Genomic DNA, 19,155 nt, shown 5'->3' on the forward strand with positions numbered 1-19,155 from the left:
GTAAGTTGTTAACTATATATAAGTTCATTTTCATTCAGTTCATGTTCGTTTTCATTGCATATATATACTCATTATATCTTATGGGTTCTCTTATGCGGTGAAGATCAGTGAATGCAAAAGTAATAATATTATCAATGTTGGGTTTGTTGACCCAGATAAAATACATGTTGAAACGGTGAAGCATAAACGCGAAGAAACGGGAGGAAACCTACTAAGGTTTTTGGGGGAGCAATATTTCTGTGATTCAATATTGTTTCCTTACAACTACGAGTGAGAGTCTTAATGATCTTTTATGCACATTCAATTTTTCTTACTCGATGTTAAGTGTAATTCCTGACGTATATGCATAACATGTGCAGCTTCCACTTGATTCTACTAGACATTCAACCTGATAAGGGAATAGTTGAAGTAAAAGACCCACCGAGTAGAGGCACGGACGGGTTCCGGGACTTGCGAGATTGCTCCAAGTGTAATTTCCTTCATCGCCGCGCTTTATCTTTCGTGAGATATCAATTAATTATCCACTCATTCAATCATTCTTTTGCCTGGCAGGGCTTGGCAAGCTTTGAAGAATGTTCATAAGGAGATTACCTTTGCAAAGAAGCTAACATTTAATCCTGTACCGTGCCCCCAGCAGCCACAAGGGACGAATCTATGTGGATACTACGTTTGCGAGTCCATTCGCATGTTAACCACTGAGAAGCAGAACCAAAATAAATTCGACGTAAGCAATAACATTCACAACTTTATTTATTATCATCAATATTTCGTTATCAAGACTGATATAGTCATACTCATCTCATTTTCGTATATAGGTCGACTTCATGCGGGACAGACTCCAACCAAAGGAACACGCACTAGGAATCGCGGAGGAACTGGCGGGACTTTTGGTTAGAGAAGTAATAAACAACAAAGGCTTGTTTAGTCCAAATAGATGCTCTACCTCCAAGTAGACGGTCGTTAGTACCGTTTGTCGATCGTGAGCTCCATGTATATATGTAGGGAATCTATGAATATGTGTAAGGGGAATCGACTTCTGCTTCCAATATTTGTTTGATCGATCTATATATATATATATAATGAATAAACGTGTACAACTTCTAGTAGCGCACAAATATATGCAACTTTTATTTTCGAACGAAAAAAATGAAATAACAGGCGGTCGGTGGCGGGGGGAGGGAGCTGCACCCCTCAAACCCTAAAGCAGCAGCGTTGTGCGCGCGCCACGTAGAGGGCCTTTTGTCGCGGGTGGTAATACCGCCCGCGACAAAAGGGCCTGTGCCCTGCGCGCCCCGCGGCTGCCACGTGGTGGACCTTATGTCGCGGGTCGTAAGCGACCCGGGATAAAAGGCCTCCCTTTTATCGCGCCTTGCTTGTCGCGGCTGGCCGCCCGCGACAAAAGGCCCTAACCACCCGGATAAAAGGCCTGTTTTCCACTAGTGCATCTCGTGACGCCGGATTTTTCTTCTAGCGGCAGCTTGGTTTGGTGTAGGTCTCCGTCTTCCAATAAAATTGTAGTGGTCGCTGGATTCAAATCTGAACGCTTGACAATTGTTTTGTTTTTCCTGTAGTTAGTTAGCATTGGACACGGGAAATCAAATTAGCGACCGACTTGTACAATAAGCGAACGGCTGCTGCCACTCTTTCTACGCCCCCTACCGAGAGAGTTCCCTCTCCTTCCTCTCCAAGAAAAGTAGCAACAAACTCCGCCACGCGCCGGCGCCCGCCGCATCTTCTCTTCTCCCCCCACTTCTCGAGCACCGGCAGCCCGACAGGAGGACGCCATGGTGCTGCCGCTGGTGAAGCTCGGCTCGCTCGCGTTCCGGACGCTGAGCAAGCCCATCGCCGGCCGCCTCAAGCACCACGCCGGCGTCCACCCCAAGTTCCGCGGATTCATCATCGGCCTCGCGCAGGTGACCCTCGCCTCCGATGTTTTATCCGCCTATGAAAACTCGTCCGTACGCATTCGATCCCCTTTTCCTTTGCGATGTTTGGATGGCCGCGCGTAAGTACGTACGTTGGGGTTCTACTTCTACCGGGTGGTTCTTGTTGCTGTCCCCAAGTTTGGGCTGCTCGATAGTTCATATCCAGTACGATTCGGGATGTTGGAGCGGACGTTTCTTCCGTGCTTGTTGGGCATCTTCGTTTACGATTTCAAGCAGGGGACGTGGATGATGAAATGCTTAAGAGGAAAGCATGATGGCCTCGGTTAATTTGTTGCTAATATATAGCATTGGTCCGATATGTGTGGAATCGGCGATTTAGTTCTCCGTGTTCTGTGATGAGGGCCTCAGGACATGAGGGATGTTGCAGAAGTAATAGACTTTGGTGATTTTTGGCGAATTATGATAATACTAGAATAGATTGTTCTTGTGCACACATGCTTCAGTTTTGCATCAAATCACTTGCAATGTCGTTTCGCAAAATTTGATTCCTGCAACTGCAAATGTACATTGATCCGCATTGTTGCCGCAAGCTGATCTGATGGCAAGAGTTACTTGAGTTGTTTTTTCTTCAGCTATCACAACTCACAAGAGGATTATATATCTAAGCAATGACAGACCACAATTTCAAATGATGCCCTATATATAGTCTTGCAGCAGTTCAGAATGATTGGTGATGTGCATTGTGCAACACTGTGTGCTGTTATATATTGCAATGATCGTTACCATCAAAATGCCGCGTTGCTTCTTGAATCTGAACTCGAAAAGGCTTCTGAATTTGCTATGGTTCAGGTTTACTCATAGAGTAACTGGGTAACAATTTTGTCCTATTTCAGTGGCAAGTTGGCTGTTCTTTTCCTCTTACTGTTCTGTTGAGAGAATTATAATTTTGATGTGCCCCAGTCCTCTTGCACGGAGTAGTAAACAGATCTTCAGTTCAGTTTGGATCTTACTATGTGGCTTTTGTACTGACAAGGTGTGTGACATACTGTTTTCAGGCAAACCATCGTTTAGCAACAAATATGCAGAGGCGACTTCATGGACGTGCACTTGACATTCACATTCGGCCCCTGAATGAGGAGAAAGCTATCCAATCTGCCGCAGATCTTCTCGGTGAACTGTTCGTTTTCTCGGTAAGTATTCTTGACTTTCATGCTCTGACTGAGATAGATAGATCTTCATAGAAATTTATTTAACAGTTTCATTTAATGCATATGGAACAACTTAATATCCAACAACTGTAGAATTTGCTGTCTGTTGTAATCTTTGTCCTTATTCTTTAGACCCTATATAAATATTTGATTGTGTGATAGCAGATGATTACACCTAACATGAGTTCTCACGTGATACTTTAGGCCGCTTGTGCTGCCATAATCTATGAGGTGCAAAGAAGTGCTAGGTCAGAAGCCAGAAAAGAAGAGATCCGTAAGCAGGAACTGGAGGTAAGATGATTGGTTCCGTTGTTCTCGTTTTTTATTAGTCTGAAACAATCAAAATGTTGTCATGTAGAAATCAATGTTAGCGCACTTCCATGTTTTAAATGTTGGCCATGATATTTATAGGATAATATGACGAGCAAAACTGCTTAAGAAACTAGTAGTGTGTTCAGGGACTCTAGTCTCTGAATTCAGATGTAGAGTACATCTGTGCAGTTCATTTATCCTGCGCTTACATGACCATTGACAGGATCTGAGTAACACAAACTGTATACTCCACGTCTAAGAGACAAAACAAACTTGATGGCAGTTGATTTTGATCATTCCCTGTAATCTTCTCGATTATTCTTCAGATAATCATCTGCTCGTGTTTCAAAATGGCAGGCGATAAAGAAAAGGTTGGACGAACTCGACATGGAAAAGCAGATCATGATGCAGAAGCTTGATGAGATGGAGATGCGGACAGGGGGTGGGGGGTGGGTTTTCCCAAAGCTCCTCAACTTCAGCCTTGCGCAGCCAGCAGCACAAGGTGGTGGTACTCAGCAACCCACAGCTGTTTAGCTGCCATGGCAACGCTGCTTTCTGAAATGACATACGCAGATTGCCTCTGTAGACTGTAGTTAGCTACTTGCATGACTCGATCGTGTCGGTTCAATGGGTGAATGTCTTAGACTGCGCGTGATGTGAATAGTGTCCCGAGAGGTCTGGAGAGTTTTGGTGTGATGTTGGAGCTGTTCAATAGACGATGAGATTCCTGATCGATATAAGATGCCTGGAATTGTAGTCGCTTCGTGTTCGGAGTTCTGGTATTTTAGAGACCAACTAAACGTTGCTCTATCTAGGTTACTAACTGAAGTGGTAATTTCTTCCCTCGTGAACACAGCATTGTTTGTGGCATGGAAGTGTTTTTCATGGTGTAACGTGGTAATGGTTTGGTATTGAGCTACTAGCTGATTATAGAACGGAACCAACATTGAGGAACTTGTCAGGAAGCCAGTTTCTCACCGGGGAATGTATATGCACTACGAAAGAGATGTGACTTGATGCAGCTTCAAAGATCACAACTGTCGCTCCAATAGCTTCTACAGTACAAATACAAATATACAATATACATGCATCGTGCTAAGCTAACTGTTTCAGCACAAAGGCCAAAGGGTGATGTAGTCGCCTTCATCATTCCTCGGATTTGCTGCTTTATGTTCTAATCATGGGACTAATCTTTTCTGGTTCACACATATATATGCCACCTTTATGTCTAAAGTTCAAACGTATTCCGACTGAAGGAAAAAATGCATCAGAAATAATGATCGTGATACTTTGAAACAAGTCTTTCCGTATTGCATATCATTATTTACTGCATTTACACTAAATTCTGATATGATGACCTGGATCTAGAGAACAAGAAAATTTAGAGCATCAAAGCGGCTTAAATTTCAAAGAACAAAAAAACTTCATACAATTAAGATACGTTCAGTCCTTCTGTGCCTGTCGGGCAAAATCCTGTTAAAGCTAGTCGAACTCTAGAACCACCTTGCCAGGCACCAGCCTTTTCTCCTTGGCCTCATGAGCTGCTTTTACTTGACTGATAGGAAAAGTCTTCTCCACGGGTATCTGTAATTTTCCAGCTCCAGACAGCCTCTGGATCTCATGAAGACCTTCAGGGTCAGCTCTCATGTAAGTCCAACAATATTCTGAAAATTGGATGGGAACAACACAGTTAAGAAAATCTTACATAAATTATGGTATGTATGCTACCTAGACTTGTAGCTAAAAGGCTTCTCTAAAGTATTGCACTCATAAAAAAAACATCGCAAATCTTGAAGAGTGACACCTATGGATCATTGAAAAACGAAGATGCATATGCAATGATGCACACCCAAATCCTGGTTGTCTTTGTAACTCGACAATAGAAAGCATTTTTTATTTCTTGTCAGCTTTCTTTTCTTGCTAAAACAGCATTTTCCTGGCCCATTACTACCAAGTTCTAGTTGGCAGCAATCTGCTTATTCGTTGGGATTGATGGCCTCACGGTTTTATGAGCAGTTACCCTCACTACATATAGTAAAGTAGCCCCCTCCCCCTCCCAGTCATCAGGCATCACAAGTTCTGAAAATAAATTATTCGGATTGATCAAAATATGTATGGCAAAATGAAGCTCTTTACCTATTCCATGAGAACAACGATACTGCATCTGTTTGTTTAGTAAAGCAGCAGTAGCAGCAGGAAGTCCCACAATTAATCCGTATCTGTCTGCTAGTGCAGCTGCTTCTCCCTAATCACGGAAAAAGAAAAACATTCAGGAAAGGAGAAACAAAAGAAACCGCAGAAAAATTGAGCATTGCAGATTGATTACCTGAAGGGTCATATAATGTCCACCTCTCCTCAGAAGATTAATGCCGCTTCTTTCAGTTTCAGGTACTCCTATAGTATCTAACACAGCATCAAACTTTCCGGTAACTGCTGATTCAGTATCCTGTGATGTACAACATAAAACATGAACAATATGAGAAAATAGTATTCAATGGTAGGGAATTTCTTGAAAAGAAACTCAACATATATGGGTAGCGGTGGCTTAATAATTTCATCAAACTGCAGACAAGATTCTTGCCCCTGACATAAAGTTCTTAACTGGTTTGTCAGCAAGGGAGAATAGCTAAGGAGTTCCAATCTTATGTCATACTTATATATCAGATTATGTAGACAGATGGAGTTGGTAATAGCTCAAGGCTACACAAAGAACTACTGGGCAGTGGGCACCAAGAGTATGGCCCGATAAATCTGCAAGTACTGTCCTGCTCCAGTTTATTTTAATGCAAGGAAAGAAACAGCAGTAGCACTAAACCCAAGTAAAGCCACACACGCAAGCCACATCCTGCTAAATTGCAAATGTAGTATTGCAAATTTGTAGCCTCGTAAGAGAAATGGAAGATTCAGCATAAAAAAAAAAAAGATGATGACACTTCTTTGTGTTCAGCAGTTCAGCACTATGGATCAAACTGGTGATTCTGACTTCCCTTTTCTCCATTTATGCATTAACTTATTGACTCACACAACAATTAAACTACAGTGACATGATGACTTGCCTATGTTGAGGAGGTCAAAATACTGAAGATCAATAGCTTCACTACATCATTATTGTAAATAAATATAAGGTCAAGAGTTCTGACTTCTGAAGGATTTTCACCTCAGTGGTGTAATCAATAGCTTTTTCAGCACCAGCCGCCAAAACTTGCTCAATACTTTGGGCTCCACAGGTAGCAGAAACACTACACCCTGCTGCTACTGCAAGCTGAACAGCCGATAGGCCAACCGCTCCTCCTCCGCCAATCACAAGCACTCTTTGTCTAAAACAGAAATTGATTGCATTCAGTTCATATGAATGGACAAAATAACTTCCAGATGCTTGCACTTAATCAAATATAGATGGTAATGCTGACAATGACAAGCTTGAGCGCATGCAGTTGGCCTAACTAACAGATTGGTTTTCAGAACGATCAAAAGGAAAAGGAAGTGTAACGCAAAATGTAACAAACAATTGCAAATATTCCTAAATTTTCCATGAATAAACTTTTGAAAGTAGCATGCTTATGGCTGGCGTCTGAATACGCAAAACAGGAGGAGCCAAATATAACTGCCAGAGCCAATTCAGCACAAATAATAAATCAACCTATTGCATACAAACTGTGAATGCGCCTAGCCAATTTATTGCAATAAATTGAAAATATAACTCGCAAAGCCAATTCTAGATTTTTCAGTAAGTCAACCAAACAATAGGAAACAGCAACAAAGGCACCTTCCTATCTGTGCTATCAAACTGAGGAGTATACCATCTAAAAAAAACTGAGTATAACAGGACATACCCTTCAGAAATTCCAGCAGTACCATGTAAAGCACGCCATGCAGTCAACGCAGCAAACGGAATTGCACTAGCCTCCTGTAATACAGAAAAAGGTTTAGCAACTTGTAAGGAGCCTTTTTGACAAGCAAGCAACGCGGACAAAAAACAAAGCCTTCACTCATCAACTTAAGAAAGAAGAATATTCTTCCCTCCAATACTAACATAAGAAATAACACTGACTCTTTGCTCAAACTATCACATGTACATCCTTGAATTGGATAACTTATATATATTAGAAACTGAGAAGGAAGGTATGCTCAAGACAAGATAGTATTATAATCTAGGTGGACAAACTGAAAATACTCCTGAAATTAGACTTTTAAAGGAATGCTAGGATGCAAAGGAAATTATTCCAAGAACTCCTACCACGTGGGTGAGCGTAGATGGTTTAGGAGTAAGCTCATCCTGCGAAAGAACCGCATAATCAGCACATGTCCCTCTGATAGCTGTTGGATGCAATGCACCATACACTTCCTGCCCAATGGAAAATGACGACACAGAGGTCCCTGTAGCTGCAACTTCACCACTGATGTCCCGGCCGATGATCAGAGGTAGGAGTGGCTCGAATATGCAGCGGCCATAACCAGAGCGCATCTGCAGATAGATACTACTTTTTAGCAAGTAAACACTCAGACAATTGAAATCGGGTTCATTATTCTGAGAAGAGAATAACACATCTCATCTGCAGTATAACTAAATTTATTTCGGCGCCAGTCTATCTGACTGTTTACTAAATTTCAGTCTTCTAACAGGACATTTTCTGATAGGCAGAGCACACAATATGTGTCTTTTGGAAAACAACAGTTATATATAAGTCCAATGTACATATCATAGTGATCTTTCATTCACGTAGCAGTAAGCCTCACTCTGTTCAGTAGCAAATGCCATGATGGATTTTGTTTCCCAAAATGTGTTAGGTTCAGGTAAACCAGACGCCCAACGGTCCAAGCCATTCTCATATTTTCCAATTAAAGAGCTCCAGCACCCCCTCAAAGCTAATCTCAATTCCCAACATTTCAGAAACAAAAAATATTTGTGAATAACATTTCAGAAACAAAAAAAATAGTGTGAACAATATTTCGCCCGACAAATTCCTTCCATTAAATCCCAAGGAGGGGGAGGGGGTATCCAAAATGGAGTGCTCACTCGCAGGTCGAGGGGGTTGATGGAGACGGCGCGCGCGCGCACGAGCACCTCCCCGGGCTTCAGATCGGGCACGGGCACCCCCTGCCTCAGCTCCAGCACCTCGGGCCCGCCGAACCGCGGCACGACCACGGCGCGGCTGATCCTCTCCGCCCCCGCGCCCGCCGCCGTGGACGCCGGCCGCGTCCCCGCGATCCGCCGGCGAGCCCTGGCCGCCGCCCTCCACCACATCGCGGCGAGATCCTAGGCCCTAGTGATGAGCGAGTGAGAGGTGGCAATGGCGACGCCCTCCTCGGTCGGCAGGGAGACCGGAGATTGAGAAGGAGACGAGGGAGGTAGGGAGAGGGTTAAGTATGTTGGTGAGGATGACATGTGGGGACAGCGCGAGTGAGGCTTAGCGTGTCGTCATGCGGGCAGACGTGGCTCGAGCGGGCTGCGGGCACGCCGCGGCGTGGGACGGACGGGCGAGGTGGGCGCGATGTGTCCGGCTCACAACCAGGGGTGGCCGTGCCGGAGAAAGGACACATCGCGACCGTCGATCGGTCTTTCCACGGCTCTGGGATTTTCTTATAGAAAAAGCGCTGCGGTTATGTCAAATCACCGAAACATCCATACAAGGTTCTTTCGCTAACACATGTGCAACAACCATTTGCAGTTCTTCGCACCGCACGAACCGAGCCATCATCAAAACCTTTGAGGAGAAGCTTTATTTCCTTGACGAGAGGGTCATAGAAATACTTATATATCTCGTTCCTCATTTCCTAGCTTTGTCACAACCCAGAGATATCCGTATCCAGCACCACTCGCCGTAACGGACGATCGCACGCTAGGAGTTTAGCGCCCTCGTCATCAGCACCATGGGTGAAAAATGGCATGTTCCCGCTTGGAAGCCTCCATGGCGATCTCTAGGATTCTTTTTAGTAAAACAACGCTCTAGTCTCCATGCTTGTAGCTATCGTGATTTCCTACAAAAGATTGACTGTTACTGGAGGAAATAATTTTTTATACTCACGAAGGGGCCTCAAATTAATTATCAAGTCATCTGAAGCGTGCCTTACTCACTTTGTTCAGTTTTGGAGGCCCTCACGGAGCTTAGACTTTTTAAATAAAAAATAAGCCATTAAAATTATTTGAATTCTATGAGTCACATAGATTAAGGTTTTATCGATCAAGTAGTTTGCCCCAAATGTATACAAGAACTTGTAAACCCGAAGTTGTTTGTCAAAGTTGGACCCGAAATGTACATGTGTCTTCTAAATCCGAGTGGAAAGAGTAGATGGTAGTTCAATACATTCAAAATAAAATGGTAGTTCAATCATTTAGGGGAAAACAAACTCCATCAAGCTCAAGCGAATTAATAATGTGAAAAAACACTTTTTTAAAAAATAGAGACGGGGTACAAAGGATCACTTGTCCAGAAGAGATTTCATGACTCTTTGGGTTGTATGATCTTGGTAGGAAGACTTAAGGATTCTTTGCTCGCAAGTTTCGAAAACACATGAATAAGAAAAACTCGGGATTGTAGTGTCATGGCCATTGAATGAATCCTATTGGTATGTTGGTTTGTCTAATTGTGTCATACAAAAACCATTGGATTTTTGGCATAAGATCTGAGTGGATGCGAGCTTTCCTATCAAATGTAGTACAAAGCAATCGTTAGAAGAAAATTTATGTCTGTTTCAATCATACAAATCAAACAACCAGCATAGAGGATCCCAATGCTACAGAGTTCCTATGAGAAACTTTTGAAACAAAGACGCAAGCCTCATTTGATTCATAGGATCTCAAAACGAATAAATATAAATAGTTATAGGACTATGGTAGGCATGCAACTGCAAAACAAAGTACTCCCTCGGTTCATAATTAGTCCGTGTTTTGGGTTTAGTCAAAGTCAAAGTTTGTAAAGTTTGCTTGAATATTTGTGAAAAAATATTAACATTCACAATGTAAAAGTTATAGTATTAAAATCTCCATAACCTATATTTGCATACTATATATATTTGGTATTATAGTTGTTGATATTTCTCTCTATATTTTTAGTCAAACTTTGTAATATTTGACTTTGAAAAATCCCAAAACGTGAACTAATAAAAAAAGAGGGAGTAATGAAGAAAAAATAGTTTGACTGAACTGTTTCTTTCCCATATTTTGCTTGTGAGTCGTTGTTAAAAAGGAAAATCTCTTCAATTTTATTTGTGTATTGAATCAAATGCTGCTACAGTGCAACTTCCTATAGGAATAAGCATCCTATATTGTTTTCTATAAAGTCATATGAATCAAATGATGCCTTAAAGTATTCAAATTGGCAAGCAATTCCCCTATGCATCCTTTCGATCACGGGATTGGATCATCCAAGTTTGACTGGAATGTAATACCTATTGACTTGATTCCGTAGGAAACTCAACTCGTGCTCAAACATCGCACCCTTTTTCATATTTCTACGTTTATTTGTGCACCATCTAAATGCAAAGTAATGCTAACCTTTTTTCATTTTAATCGTGTTTTTATCCATATATTTAATATTCCATCAATCCAAAAAAAAATCCCAATTTTGCAAATTAGTGTAGAACACCGTCCTGGTGTTAGGCTAAGAACATCTCAAATCAAAATGGATGCAACACTACAATCGATGGTCTCTGACCTAACGCGCAATAACACCGCGGAAAAATGTAATATATCTAGAACCTTTTTTCTCGGATGCCCATGATATCATATCCTCCAAATATCATCGAGGATTTTCCCCTTTTATTTCCTTTTATCTGCAAATGTCATCAACGCTCATTGTAAGTTTGTAACGTCATGAAGGGTTGGAGACAGCAAGAATCTTTCAAGTGCCTACCTCCATCGTCCTTGATTGTTCGACAAAGCCACCAGACGAGAGAAAAAGAGCAACGATCCAAGACGAGAGGAGAGGAATCTCATCGCCGAGACACGACGAGGGTCAAGGATCGCTGCCTGGGAGACGATGATGTGTAAACACACAACAATGCGCCAAATTATTTTAGTAGCCAAAGAAGAATGGAAGAGCACAGGGAGACTACTGTTACTGCACGACGCTCGCTGTCGACTTTGACGACGAGTCCTGGATTCCTGCCTATCTGCTCCGGTGGGCCCATTCCACCCGCCCCCGCCGCCCCCTTTTAGCCGCGGCCGTCGCTTTTCTTTCCGAGCCGAGCCGACCCAGCAAAGTGGGGCGCAGCACGCACGCGAAAAATACACCAGCATCTCTCTCCTCCTGCCGCAAAGCCGCCAAGGGAGGAGGAGCGAAGGCGACGCACGACTCCCATCCACTACACTCCGCCGCGCCGGCGCGCCGCCGATCGGCGGCGATGCGGAAGGGGTCGTCGCGGCCGGGGTCGGCGCGGCACCAGCAGTTCCGCGCGCGGGCCAAGACCCGCGTCGACGACCTGCAGGACATGTTCTCCGGCCTGCAGTACGCGCGCAAGGAGGCGCGCTCCACCGACGCCGTCGTCCTCGAGGAGCAGCTCCACCAGATGCTCCGCGAGTGGCGCGCCGAGCTCAGCGTCCCCTCCCCCGCATCCTCCCTCCAGGTTCCCCTTCACCCGCTCCAGCCTTTTCTGTTTATTTATCGCGTCGGTGTTTGATCCGGTGGCTGTGGTGGTGGGCGGCAGGGCAACAACCGGGAGGATCCGCCGCCCGGGGCGCCGCGGCTGGCCAAGGCCGAGGAGGAGGAGGAGGACGACGCCACCAGCAAGCTCGTCGAGCAGCAGCCCCCGCCCCCCGCGAATCAGGCCCTTAAGCGCGAGCAGGGGGGCCAGGAGGACATGAAGCCGGAGCCCAACGAGGAGCCGCTTGCGGATCCCGTGACGGTGCCGCCCTCGCTGCCTCAGGCCCAGGGAGCTATCGCCACTGCTGGAGGGGTGCTGCCTCCTGCTACTGCCGTGTTCCACGATCAGGTAGTGCAGCGATAGTTTCCTCAAGGAAATCTCAGTCTCCATTATTGGCTTGGCAGAATGGTTGAGTTAATTTCTCCATATCGCTACCGCGAAACCTATGGTTGTTTTTGTAGCCCACCAAGGTGTCTGCTATAGCTCCTCTACCTAGTTAGTCCGGCTCTGTGGTTGAGTGTGACTGTGTGTGTGATCGTTGGATGTCTCTAGTATAGTTGCGTGCTTTTAGTTGTACATAGTGTGTGTGGCCTGCTACCAACTTCCCTGCCCATCCAGTTGGTCATTTGATGTGGTTTTCTGCATTTCCTTCTACCTTCGTGGGGAATGGCATGGATTATCTATCCTCACCAGCTCATTAGAATCAGGAACATACAATTTCGGATTAACATGAAGGTCTGTAGAGGATGTGCATATCGATCTTGCTAGGTGCATTCAGTTCGGGGAGCATTTTCTGTATAATCTAAGGAATGTTGCAAGTTGGGAGGAAAATCAAGGTGTGTGATGCAACACCGATATGGAGAAATCGCTTCAATGAGGCTCCGGCTACTTATGGTTCCTTTTCTGCTAGTGCCTTTTGTGATTTAGCTCATGTAGTTAATTTTATTGCAGTGATACTGCAGACCAGTCCTATTATTTCTTATTGGCTTATCACTTTATTTTAAGGTAGAAATCTTTGATTTTCAACCATAATGGACAATATCTCGCTCCACGAGTTACATAGTTCCAGTTATCCTTTCCTTTGTCCAACTTATGTAGTTATGTTCTATATGTAGTAGTCATCTTCAATGCCATCATATAAATCATGTCCGTGCAAGCATTTTGGGCTTCTGTGGTCAAATTCATAACTTAAGAGGAAATTTTCGGTTATTTGGCAATACATTTCACCTTTGAACTAAGGGTAAACATAGCAAGGCACTAAACTCCACCATTGTACCACCCTTTGGTAGTGTAACAGCCACCCAGCCATTATCTGCACCTGAGCCCCTTGAGGGGAAAACTGCAATTGAGAGGTAGTTTAATGTGAACTAGGAATAATGGGAGGCACCAGTCATTTTGTATTTTTTTTTAGATCAGTCATTGTGTATTGTTGGAAACTTGAGTTCAGTTTATAGACTTTTATTTCCTTGGTTATGCGTCTGGTGTTTCAGAAAATTTGAAGGACTTCAATCCTCACATCAAACAGCATGTTGTTGCTAATAAAGGTACCAATATGTGTGTGTTTATCTTGTTCATGAAAGGTTGGTGATATCGGTTGCCACATATTCAGATAAGTTCAGTGCATGTTTGATGCATGTGAACTAATTTGCCTTGTTTGGTTTCTATTTGTTGCCAAAGGTGCTAACGGAATGTCCTCAAGGAAATATAAGTTCAACGACAACAAGAATCTACATTTTTTTATTCAACCATTGTTGGTTTCCAGTAATTAGCCCAGTTTTTTTCAAAATGGGTCATGATTTTATAGATTCGTGCATACCACAGAGCCGCTGAGCTGTAGGTCTGATCCTATGATCCATGCTCCATTTAGCCAGACTACTGGCTCCATATGGCTTTAGTAAATTACGATTATAACCTGATATCATCGAAGGTTGCTTTTATAGTTGGGATCTAAATGCTGGTTAGTTAAACTGGTTCATAATGTAATTTAGTGTGCAAAGACAAATGGAGAAGAAAACAAAAGCCTTCCGATGGTGCACATGAATACTTTGCTTTCTTGTTCAAGAATTGCGTAGCTGGAGTTACCTGAAATTGTTCATGATTGCTTCTGCCATTGGGTTTAGTTCAGACAATTATTGGTGCATGTATTGGTGGGATATGATTGTTTAGTTCTGTTCAGATGATTTGTAGTGTGTTTGGAGGAAAAGACGTAGACCTTCAAGTATCCTATGGTGTAGGGATGCTTTGTTTTCCTTTTTAATTTGGATATTATCCATTTTGATTTCCTTTTCTGCAGTTTATGTGCCTCCTTAACATCGTAAAGGCTCCTGCTGATGTTTTTATTCTTTTGATATTTACTGCTTTATAGTAAATTTCAGCATCAGGGCACATGCAATAAGCACAGGTCAAAGTTTTTGTTGAAGTAGTAGTTACTACTTAAGTTTGTTATGGGTAGGAAAAACTGCAAACCAAAAGCAACGAGAAGGTCTACATGGACAAGGAACAGCTTCAGCCCTCTAGTAACGTTACACCCACAGTTACTGTGTCTAGTAGCTGATCAAATCAAATCACCGAAGGCTATATTTCAGAGGTAAAGGTACCTGCAGGATTCCAGCTTTCTGTCTCCCGTCTTAGGCATGATAGAAGATCTTGCATAGAGGTTTCTTGTTTTGACGAACTCTTCAGCTTCTTTCTGTCCAAATATCCTGTATTGTAAGGTCGCCAGACTTTCCCTTTTTAGACCGCCTCTATCTGCTACTCATGAGCCGCAAGAGGATCAAGTTCCCAATCCCAGATGTCCAGACTGAATCCTGGTGACCCTGATTGTAAAACCCCACTGCCAATCTTGACTTACCAAGCTTCACTCACAAAGGGTGGCAGTTTCCAGATATCTGCGACACGGCGGGGAGAAGTACTCATTGCGGCGAAAGAAGTCTAAATAACCCCCCTAACTATTGTGTTTGGGGCACTAACCACCCCTATGTTTCAACTGGGTCATTTGACCCCCACAAGTATCTAAAACCAGTCAAATTACCCCCCAAGCGTTGATGGGCTGTTTTGGTAGCGGTTTACGACACACACCTCTCGCGCGCAGACAAAGAACACCATGGACGCCTTCCTCCACATCCTCCTGCTCGCCGTCGCGCCCAATGCCAGCCTGCTAGCAACGCTGTTCCACGGCATGAACCAGGACGGCCTCTACATACTCGACGTAAATCGCGCGCTTACCCTGCCTGACGGTCCGCTCGCAGACTGGAACCAGTGACGCCACGCCTTGCCGGCAATCTGCTCAGCGGCAAGTCCCGGCCTTCCTCGCCGGCGTCGCCACGCTCCGGGAGCTCACCTCCCCTACAACCCGTTCGCGTTGGACCCGTGCCGACCGAGCTCGGCAGCCTAGCCGCGCTGTGCGTGCTCTGGCTCGCCGGCTGCAACCTCGTTGGCTCCATCCCGCCGTCTCTCGGCCGGCTCGGCAACCTCACCGACCTCAAAGTCTCCACGAACGACCTCACCGGGCGATACCGCAAGAGATTGCAGGGCATGAGCGCCATCCAGATCGAGGTGTAGAACAACTCTCTCTCTTTCTCCGGCTCGATCCGAATGAGCTTCGGCAAGCTGGCGGAGCTCAGCTGCTCAGGAGCATGAACGCGTCGGAATCGGTGGAGCAGGCGACTGGGGACGAGGACGGAGGAGGAAGGGGAATAGAAGTCAACCAATAGTTGGGGATAATTAGACCAGCCATGTAGCCGAAACCGCTATCCACGGTGGACTAAACCGCTATCAAAACAGCCCACATCGTCCAAGGGGGTAATTTGACTGGTTTTGGATACTTGTGGGGGTTAAATGGCCCAGATGAAACATAAGGGGGGTTAGCGCCCCAAATTCAATAGATAAGGGGGTCATTTGGACTTCTTTCTCATTGCGGCACTTCTTTTGCAAAAGTATCAGATGTCAAGATCCTTTTTCGCACGAGCTACCAAATGTAGAAAATTCCCTTTAATTGTACCATGGCCGCCTGATGTGGTTTTGGTTTTGTTTGAATAGAACCAAATAAGTTCATCCTATACATCGATTTTGTTGTGTACTTGCTGCGCAGGGTGAGGCGCCACACAATCTTATCCCTTAGCCCTGGAATTAGTCATGTGTGCTACCTGCGACATAGGATAGTAATGTCCTGGAGAAGGGAATCATCAATCCATCTTGCATTATTCGGAACAGCTGCCACTGTTCTATGCTTTCTACGTTAGGTCTTGTGTAGGCCCGGCGCCAGGTCTTTGGATGCTCCGTGCAATGAATGCTTATTCTAGAAGCTGACCGTGTCCATGAATGTTGCTTGTCAATTTATCTTTTTGTCCCTTACATTTCTTCAATTTTACTTCCGATGGACTGAGCTAATTTAACGAACAACTTCCATGTCCTTCCAGATGTACTATGTGAACCAGGAACTTACAGTTGAGGATTTTCTGTATGACGATGATTACAAGATAAACCTTCCTGGATCCAATCCAGAAATCCTCAATAACCTGGAAGGAATATGTCACCAGGAATATCCACAGTTCAATTTTCAACAAGAGTTACCCCCTAATGCGTATCTTGATATGAACAACTATGGGCAGAGTGCTGGAGATGTTTTCCATCACATGTCAGACTTGCTCACAACAATGTCTCCAGAACCTGCTGCATTCCTCCGGCCAAAATGCGCTCTCTGGGACTGCCCTCGGCCTGCTCAAGGATCGGAAAGATGGCAAGATTATTGCAGCATGTATCATGCTGAATTGGCTGTGAAGGAAGAGGGCCCTCCAGGCACAATGCCTGTGATCCGTCCCAGAGGCATTGACCTAAAAGATGGCCCTTTGTTTGCTGCTCTTGGTGCAAAAACCCTAGGAAAGCAAGTCGGTATTCCTGTTTGTGAAGGGGCTGCAACTACAAAGTCCCCTTGGAATGCACCTGGTAAGCTGTTGCTGCATAACTCACGTTTTTACACCTGTATTGGTACTGATAAGTACGTTCTAACTGTTGGTTCATTGTATCATTGCAGAACTTTTTGATCTTTACATTTTCGAAGGTGAATCTATTAGAGAATGGCTTTTCTTTGACAAACCAAGAACGGCGTTTCACAGTGGTAGCCGGAAGCAAAGGTCATTGCCAGATTATAACGGCCGTGGTTGGCATGAATCCAGGAAGCAGGTGATGAAAGAGTTTGGGGGTCTGAAGAGATCCTATTACATGGATCCACAACCATCCAGCAGCTATGAATGGCACCTCTATGAATATGAGATCAATGATTGTGACGCCTTTGCCTTATACCGTCTTGAATTCAAGTCTTCAGATGCAAAGAAGAGTGCAAAATCAAAATTAGCCTGTAATCCGCTGAATGAAATCCAGCAGCAAATGGGTAGACTGAGTGCAGAGAGTCCTGTGGAAAACAAACGGACTGCCCGTGCCAGGGCAAAGGAGGTTGATACGAATATCTACTCAGTTCAAAACAACACAGTTCAAGCTAATGTTCCAAACGCTTACCAGGCAATGTCACAAGTGGACCACCAGATGACATTTTTGAATGGCAATGTTGTTTATGGACCTCATCTTCCATATGGTTACTCGACAGAAAGAAATGACTTCTATTGGAACCCGAATGACGGGGCATGATAAACATTTTCAACTTGTGGCATATTTTCGCCCGCAAGTTCTAACAGTATCAGCTGTAATTAAGGGGTCTCTACTCTATTGGCAATGACCCCCCATAATTCTAATTGTAATGGGCCAAAAATCTACAGGAAATATCTCTTTGAGGCAAGGGATGCATCATCCCTAATGGCTGCTCTGCAATCAGTGTCATATATACTGCTATAGTTTAGTGTCCTGACAGTAGTCTCCTTGGTAGACACGAGCCATTTGATGGCTCTATTTATCTGTTGTGTTGCATATGCGCGATACATTCTGAATCTTGATGAAATGTTGGTGGCCTTTCAAGGCATTAACCTGCTGCTGAACTTATAGGTTTCACTCATGTTTGTCGTCATTCATCTGTGATTACAAGTTTACAACCTCTAGAAAAAAAAAGTGCATTCTGATATTTAACATGGCTGTGAATCGCTTTACTGTAGGATAAACATAGCGTCAGCAACCACCATTGACTGATCGACACAAACTTCTGCACGATTAGTTACTTTTTCCTTGTCGATGCGTAGGATAATTTATTTATGATGGTTAAATCATCCACAAGCACATGAACAAGGAGAAATTTTCTTTTGTAAGAACGGCAGAAATCATAGGTGAACAAAACAGAGAAGATGCGTCTTTTTTTTTTCTTCTTGTTTAGGGACACAGACGACTCCTTTCTGCGCTGGAGGCCTGGAGCCATATTACTGGGCCGTTCGACCATATGGGCTTTGAGGCTTTCTATCTTTTTCTAGGCCTCTGCGCCCAATCGGCAACGAAGCGCAGACGAAAAGGTTTCGCAAGACTGTCCCCGTTCGATTAGTCCCACATCGCTTGCGCAAGCTCAAGGGAGCGGGTCGAGCGAGTATAAAAGAGGGGGCAGGGCTCCGTTCCAACTCATACCTTTCTCGGCCTTTTGGCTAAGATCAAGTGTAGTATCTGTTCTTATCAGTTTAATATCTGATATGTGGACCATGTGTCCACAACGATATTAAATTTATTTTTTGTGGGGGAGGGCCCACCACAGTGGCTTGCCACTGGGGTCCTCAGGTGTTCCCCGGGCGTTGCACTACAGCCCGGGTGTGGCGCACCCCAACCAAAGCAAAATAACTTTTTGGTCCTAGACTAGATATTTCATTAAGCAGGCAGCCTATTTCTAAATTAGGAGTAACATCCTTCCTGAATTAACTCAGGCAGCATGTGCAGAAGCAAATTGAACATTTAACTGGTTGTATGTGCTACTACTCCCCCTCGTCCCAAATTAAGTTTGACCAATTATATGCAATAAAAGAAAAAACAATATGCCAATAGCACTCCTTTCTTTCTAATTATAGTTTTGGTCAAATTCAACTAACTATACATGAAAAATATGACTGTCATAATATCAAATGCATATATATTTTCTGATGGTTTTAATAACATAGAGTTAATGCTCCTGCAAAAAAATCACATTATAGATGTTAGTAATATTTATTTCTATACATTCCATCAAAGTTTACAAATTTTGACTT

At 44.0% G+C, this 19,155-nt stretch overlaps 3 protein-coding genes and 1 non-coding gene across 4 annotated transcripts; 3 read left to right on the plus strand and 1 right to left on the minus strand.

The window, feature by feature from the left end:
* The first annotated feature begins 1,643 nt into the window (after positions 1-1,643).
* Positions 1,644-4,176, plus strand: LOC127343898 (OPA3-like protein). Its single transcript, XM_051370091.2, has 4 exons — positions 1,644-1,913; positions 2,942-3,076; positions 3,299-3,385; positions 3,764-4,176. Exons 1-4 carry the CDS (start codon positions 1,785-1,787, stop codon positions 3,938-3,940), a joined length of 528 nt encoding a protein of 175 aa, XP_051226051.1. The 5' UTR covers positions 1,644-1,784; the 3' UTR covers positions 3,941-4,176.
* A 516-nt stretch (positions 4,177-4,692) lies between these two features.
* Positions 4,693-8,758, minus strand: LOC127343897 (uncharacterized). The gene is made up of 7 exons (XM_051370090.1): positions 8,424-8,758; positions 7,644-7,871; positions 7,240-7,313; positions 6,564-6,723; positions 5,733-5,852; positions 5,543-5,651; positions 4,693-5,070 (listed from the first exon to the last, which is right to left on the minus strand). The coding sequence occupies exons 1-7, from the start codon at positions 8,649-8,651 to the stop codon at positions 4,889-4,891; spliced, it is 1,101 nt and encodes a 366-aa protein (XP_051226050.1). The 5' UTR covers positions 8,652-8,758; the 3' UTR covers positions 4,693-4,888.
* Positions 8,759-11,593: 2,835 nt separating this feature from the next.
* Positions 11,594-17,993, plus strand: LOC127343896 (transcription factor VOZ1). Its single transcript, XM_051370089.2, has 4 exons — positions 11,594-11,971; positions 12,053-12,337; positions 16,408-16,933; positions 17,022-17,993. The coding sequence occupies exons 1-4, from the start codon at positions 11,750-11,752 to the stop codon at positions 17,630-17,632; spliced, it is 1,644 nt and encodes a 547-aa protein (XP_051226049.1). The 5' UTR covers positions 11,594-11,749; the 3' UTR covers positions 17,633-17,993.
* A 550-nt stretch (positions 17,994-18,543) lies between these two features.
* On the plus strand, positions 18,544-18,740 carry LOC127346382 (U2 spliceosomal RNA). The gene has a single exon (XR_007879547.1). It is a non-coding gene; the product is annotated as a U2 spliceosomal RNA (small nuclear RNA).
* Positions 18,741-19,155: the final 415 nt, after the last annotated feature.

The sequence above is a fragment of the Lolium perenne genome, chromosome 3 (genome assembly GCF_019359855.2).
Source record: "Lolium perenne isolate Kyuss_39 chromosome 3, Kyuss_2.0, whole genome shotgun sequence".
NCBI classification, from domain to species: Eukaryota; Viridiplantae; Streptophyta; class Magnoliopsida; order Poales; family Poaceae; genus Lolium; species Lolium perenne.